This window comes from Miscanthus floridulus, unplaced genomic scaffold (assembly GCF_019320115.1).
Source record: "Miscanthus floridulus cultivar M001 unplaced genomic scaffold, ASM1932011v1 os_2496_2_3, whole genome shotgun sequence".
In the NCBI taxonomy this organism is placed as follows: domain Eukaryota; kingdom Viridiplantae; phylum Streptophyta; class Magnoliopsida; order Poales; family Poaceae; genus Miscanthus; species Miscanthus floridulus.
Genome location: NW_027098342.1, coordinates 52,699 through 58,835, shown reverse-complemented (window position 1 = coordinate 58,835; position 6,137 = coordinate 52,699). Strand labels below are relative to the sequence as shown.

The following is a 6,137-nucleotide window of genomic DNA, read 5'->3' as shown; positions in this document are numbered from 1 at the left end:
TTAGCAGATAGATGCCGTTCCCGGCTGGCAGAGAGAGAAGTATTCTCCTGTGTCCGTCCCCAGCCCGCACCGCGCCGGGATCGACCCTGTCCTGTCCAACGGGCATACTGACTGCGCAGAAACCGCGACGACATGTCGTGACCTCACTGCTTGCGTTGCCTGCCGCGCGCGAGCGGCGGAGCAGCAGAAAACTAAACAACCCGCAATACATATATAAGGCTCTTCTGTTGAGCTTCTGATTCGCATCAGTAAACCATCATCTGCTTTGTCAAGCTTAGTGGCCAGAGGTTGCAAAAAGAGCAATCAATCACGAGTTACTAGTAAGCAGAGGCAGCAGGCTGTACGTGATCCATTGCATTGCATTGCGAGTTGGAGAAGCGTGCGGTGATGGCGGACCGGCGGAGCAATGGCGGCTCGCCCCCTCGCTGGAGCTTCGCGTCTCAAAGCAGCCATTTTGCGGCGATGATGAGAGGAGGAAGCTACGCGCCCCCGAGCCTCTGGCGCCCGTCGGCGGTCGGTGGTGCCGCCCTGTCAGTGTCCACACCGCCGCTGGCAGCGGTTGTGGCCTCAGCGCCCGCCGAGAAGAAGAAGAAGAACTTCGCCGCGGACTTCCTGCTGGGCGGGGTGTCGTCGTCGGTGTCCAAGACCGTGGCGGCGCCGATCGAGCGCGTCAAGATGCTGCTGCAGAACCAGGACGAGCTGATCCGCACGGGCAGGCTGTCGGAGCCGTACAGGGGCATCGGCGACTGCTTCGGCCGCACCGTCCGGGACGAGGGCGTCCTGTCGCTGTGGCGCGGGAACACCACCAACGTGATCCGCTACTTCCCCACGCAGGCCCTCAACTTCGCGTTCAAGGACTACTTCAAGGCGCTCTTCAACTTCAGCAGGGACAGGGACGGCTACTGGAGGTGGTTCGCCGGGAACATCGCCTCGGGAAGCGCCGCGGGGGCCACGTCGTTGCTCTTCGTCTACTCCCTCGACTACGCCAGGACGCGCCTCACCAACGACTACAAGGCGGCGGCCGCCAAGGGCGGCGGCGAGAGGCAGTTCACGGGCCTCGTCGACGTCTACCGGAAGACGCTCCGGTCCGACGGCGTCGCGGGGCTCTACCGAGGGTTCAACGTCTCGGTGGTCGGGATCGTCGTCTACCGGGGCCTCTACTTCGGCATGTACGACTCCTTCAAGCCCGTCCTGCTCACGGGGAAGCTGCAGGACAACTTCTTCGCGAGCTTGGCGCTCGGATGGATGATCACCAATGGCGCCAACCTCGCCTCTTACCCGCTCGACACTGTCCGGAGAAGGATGATGATGACCTCGGGGGAGGCCGTCAAGTACAAGAGCTCCATGGACGCCTTCGCCCAGATCGTCAGGAACGAGGGCCCCAAGTCGCTCTTCAAAGGCGCCGGCGCCAACGTCCTACGCGCCATCGCCGGCGCTGGCGCGCTTGCTGGCTACGACCAGCTGCAGCTCATCTTCTTTGGCAAGAAGTACGGCTCAGGTGGCGCCTAAACAATAAACAGGGAGGGATTCATTTCAGTAAAACTCAATGATTAGATGGATGATGACGAAAAGGACATTTGATTCCTAATATATCGTTTTTTTTACAGATTCAAATATTTGTACAGCTCTAAATTCACAATAAGAAGCATTCAGAATGCTTCCATTTGTTCGCTCTGATTGATTTTTTAAAATTCTGTTTGTAAGATTGCAGTGATGTAATAAGTACTCTCAGAAAATAAAGAGGGAACTCAAGTTGCCTGCAAGTGTTCACTGTTATCAACTTTACAGAGGCATCAGCGAACTCTGCTGACAAAATTCAGAGGAACCAACTCTTATCAGCACAAAGCCAGCCTGCCAAACAGAGTAGCTGTTCTATGCTACATCTTCCTGAACCCGAAGCCAGACAGATCAGGTTCTCAGTCTCAGGGCAGCGAACTATAAGCTTGGCTTCTGAAATCTGCATATGCCACAAGATGCCATGCCGTCTCCTGTGCATATGCAGTCAGTATGACTGCGGTCCACCAAAGATTGGCCTCATGAACCTGTCATCGAACTTCCTCCAGTAGATGTGAACCGTGTGGACAGGCCTCTCCAGCATCATAGATAAGCTCCTCTTGGCCTGCTCCAAGACAATACCGCTGCCTGACGTGCCTTCATCAGCCGATAGAAACGGCAGGGTGAAGTCATCCTTTGGGGAGTTGCTGCCTGTGCTATGGCCTCTGGACAGCGCCCTCGAGTGACGCGGGAGCATGGCACTAATGAGGGGTCTGGTCAGGAAGCCAAACACCTGAAATCATGGCCAAGTTTCAGCTTTCTCAAGTCTTCAACTATGAACTGATGGCATGAACTCTGCATTCACATGTTGCCAGGTCCCTTAATTAAGATACCAACCAGAGTGGTGAAGAATACGACAACGATTGTGCTGGTGATGATGATGGCATGAACTGGATCCGATGTTACACCTGAGAATGTGAACTATAATAATACATACAAGGTTGATAAGTCAACAATTACCTTCAAATCAGATATAGTTTCTTCCAGAAAATATTTATATAGTCAACCAAAAGACAATAGCTAGCAAAAACGTCATATGCTTGATCATTTCCGTGAATTGGGTCCCAAGGCATGGTGGATCATTGTTGTTGGTTTTTCTCGTGATGCCTTGGATAAGGATAATCTCACCCAAGCGCAAGAGGATTGCTTACAACTTGATCATCGTGCTCTTTATTATCTAATGTGTGCTTTACATGATGAAGTTTTTAAACGTGTGTGGGATTTGGAGAATGCTCATGATATGTGGATGGCACTCCAAGCCTTCTATGGTGATCTCTCCACAAGTGATGATGGAAAATTCAAGAAGGAGGATGATCCCAAGAAGAAGGCACATGAGTGTGTTGAGCATAACCACAATTCGGTGATTGTGGAAGATTGCTCCACCTTATGGTCAAGTGATGATGATGATCGATCAACTACAAGTTCACTTGACAAGGTTGATAATGATGCCACAAGTGTTGCACATGAAGATCCTACCCCATGCACACTTGATGGTGATGATGATTCATGCTCGAGCCATGATGATAATGCTACTACAAGCTCTCCATCTACATCACCACATTGCTTCATGTCACAAGGTGACACTAAGGTATCAAATGATAATGTGGTTGATCATGTTGATTCATATGATGAGCTTGTTAGTAGACTTGCTAGCATGACCATGTCTTTAGAAAATGAGAAAGCTAAAGCATTGAAATTAGAAAATAAAAACTCATTTCTAAAGAACTCTTGTGAAGAACATAAGAAATTGCTTAATGCTTATAAATCTTCACTTGATGAGCTTAAATTGAATCATGAGACACTTCTTGCATCTCATGATGAATTATTAGAAAAACAAGCTTCTCTCATTAAAGTGTTTACAAAGAAACTTAAAAATAATGAGAACTCATCATATGGGTCAAAAGATCAATTGCAAAATGTTGCTAAACCTTGTGATGTAGAAAAGAAGCATGTATCCACCTCTTGTGATGATTTAGATATGCCATGCTCTTCACATATAGATGCTTGTTCTATTTCTATGTCTTGTATGACTAACACTTTGAAGGAGAACAATGAGCTAAAAAATGAAGTGAAGAAATTGAGCAATAAGTTAGAGAGGTGCTACAACTCAAAAGTCACCTTTGAGCACATATTGAAGACTCAAAGAATCTATGGTGTCAAGTGTGGCCTTGGCTTCGAAAAGAAGATGACAAAGGGCGAAAGAAAGAGAGAAAGAAAGATAAAGAAGCTACATCAAAGAAAGCTCTCTCACACCATGTGCTACCGGTGTCATGAAGCGGGACACCTTGCAAATGGTTGCCCCAACATTGAGAAGCTCAAGATGATGAAAGAAGAAGAGAGGCTAAAGCATGTCAAGTGCTTCAAGTGCCGCACTTGGGATCATCTTACCTCAATGTGCCCAACCAAGCAATTGGTGAAGCAACAAGTGAAGCCTCAACCAAAGCCACAAGTTGAGCAAGAGAAGACACCCCAAGTTCAAATCAAGATCAACCATGAAGATGGTGGTGATTTGATGATAAAGAAGAAGAAAACAAGAAGGGGTGGAAAGTCAAGGCATCCAATGCAAACTCAAGATGCCAAGATGATGAGCAAGAATAAAGATGAGAAGAAAGATTTTGCTCACATCAAGTGCTTCAAGTATGGAAGTACGGGACACTTTGCCTCTAAGTGTCCTAACAAGCTTGAGAACAAGGCTCAAGCAATCCATAAGAGGCAAGGCAATGAGAAGCACCTCATGAGCAAGGAAGAGAAGGCTCAATCAAAGAGAAAGTGCTACTCATGCCGGGAAAGGGGACACATGGCACATTCATGTCCCCTAGGTAAAATTTCTAAGCCTATTTCATTTGATGATCATGATATGCTTAGAAAGGATGGAAATGGTACCTCTATGATTGCCATTGTAAAACATCCCGCTACTCATACTAAGGCTATGCCTAAGTATGTTGCTCCTAACTTGAGAGGACCTAAAGTTGTTTGGGTACCATCAAAAAGTGGATGAATGTGTAGGTACCATTGGCATTGGAGGCTTGATTCAATTGTCTTCATAGTGATCATCATATGTTGAATCAAGATATGAAGCTTAGTGCACATCCAATCCCAATGCCATGACAAATTAAATGAAGTCCAAACATGCTACAACATACAAGTGTAAATTTTAAGTTGTTGGTGATTCATTGGATATATTTGATGACTTGCAAATTATTGAGTTGAAACTTGCTAGTTGGATGATCATGAGCTAACCAAGGTATATCTCTTGTTGATCATTTCATTTGGGTGCATATGAGTTGATTGAATTAGATAAATATGCAATGTTGCTTGCTATGAGGTGTTTGAATAGATTAGCAATCAAGTTTGGATTGATTTGTGTTGGATAAATTCATTAGATGACATTTAGTAAGTGATTTGAATGGATATATGTCTTATGGAAGTATTCAAACAAGTTAGTATCAAGTTTGATTCATATTTGATGAAGTATAGCTCAATTGCTTGAAATCTGTCCAATATTCAAAATCTGAGCTAGCTGTGATCATAGCCATGTTTGAGTAATCAAATCTTATTGGATTGGCATGAAAATTTGTGTACATGCTCTAGACTTATGGTATGAGATTCTGTAGAAATTTCATGGAAATTGGATAAGAAATGCTTCGGTTTTGGAGTGGTTCTTGTCAGCTATAGTGCAACAGTTTTCAGCATGTAGCAGTGGTGGATGAATTAAAATTTGGCAGTTCATATGAGATCAAATGAAGCTAAAATTTTTATGGATGCTAGATAACTTAGTGAAGCTCATCTCCACCAAATTTCGTGGTATTTGGATTTGTACTTTGGGATATATGCTTATTTCTTTGAAGGGTACAAAATCTGCCAGAAAAGTGACAAGTATTGGATTGATCTAGAGTCACTTTGATTGAAAGGTCCTCAAGTTGGAAACATGTTTACAAGTGATTGAGTACTCAAGATAAAGATCAAGATCAAACTCAAGTTGGAATTGAAGTTTAAGTTCTAGATATTATTGGAAATCATTTGGTAGAAAGAAAAGGACTTAAACAAGAAGAAAGAAAAGGACTTAAAGAAGGAATCAAGGTTACTCATCAAGTTAAGTCCATCACTTGGATCAATCAATCAAGTTATTTCAAGTGAGTATCAAGAATGGTTCTTAGAGAAAGGTCACTTCTCCCTAGTGTAGGGGCTTGCCGCCTATGTGTAGGTAAACCAAGTGTGGTACTTGGAAGGCTAACATGGAAGTGGTGATCCGAGGAACATTTGAGATGCTTAGGTGAAGCAATCAAAAGGATTGATCAAGAAAAGCAAGCAACACCCAAAAGAGAGCTAGTCATGATATTTCAAGTGGTATTCTCATATTGATGCTCTCATGCAAGCTAAGATCAAAAGATGAAGCAAGTCAACCACAACAAGAAAGTGCACTTGATCATAAGTGGTATTCATTTTATATGGGTGAAGAATGAGATTCAAATTGGTATCTATCGGTCTTCACCAAGCTTATAATTGGACTTCGTATTGCTATTGGAGTAATGAATTGGAATCTATGTGACTATCCTCTACTCCAACATAGCAAAGGTATCATT

General features: G+C 44.8%; 1 protein-coding gene across 1 annotated transcript; it reads left to right on the top strand.

Annotated features, from left to right (window-relative positions):
- The first annotated feature begins 298 nt into the window (after positions 1–298).
- On the top strand, positions 299–1,741 carry LOC136535081 (ADP,ATP carrier protein 1, mitochondrial-like). The gene has a single exon (XM_066527416.1). It carries the CDS (start codon positions 388–390, stop codon positions 1,507–1,509), a length of 1,122 nt encoding a protein of 373 aa, XP_066383513.1. The 5' UTR covers positions 299–387; the 3' UTR covers positions 1,510–1,741.
- Positions 1,742–6,137: the final 4,396 nt, after the last annotated feature.

Coding starts and splice junctions, on each gene's coding strand:
- LOC136535081 (XM_066527416.1), top strand. CDS start 388: ATGGCGGACCGGCGGAGCAATGGCGGCTCGCCCCCTCGCTGGAGCTTC.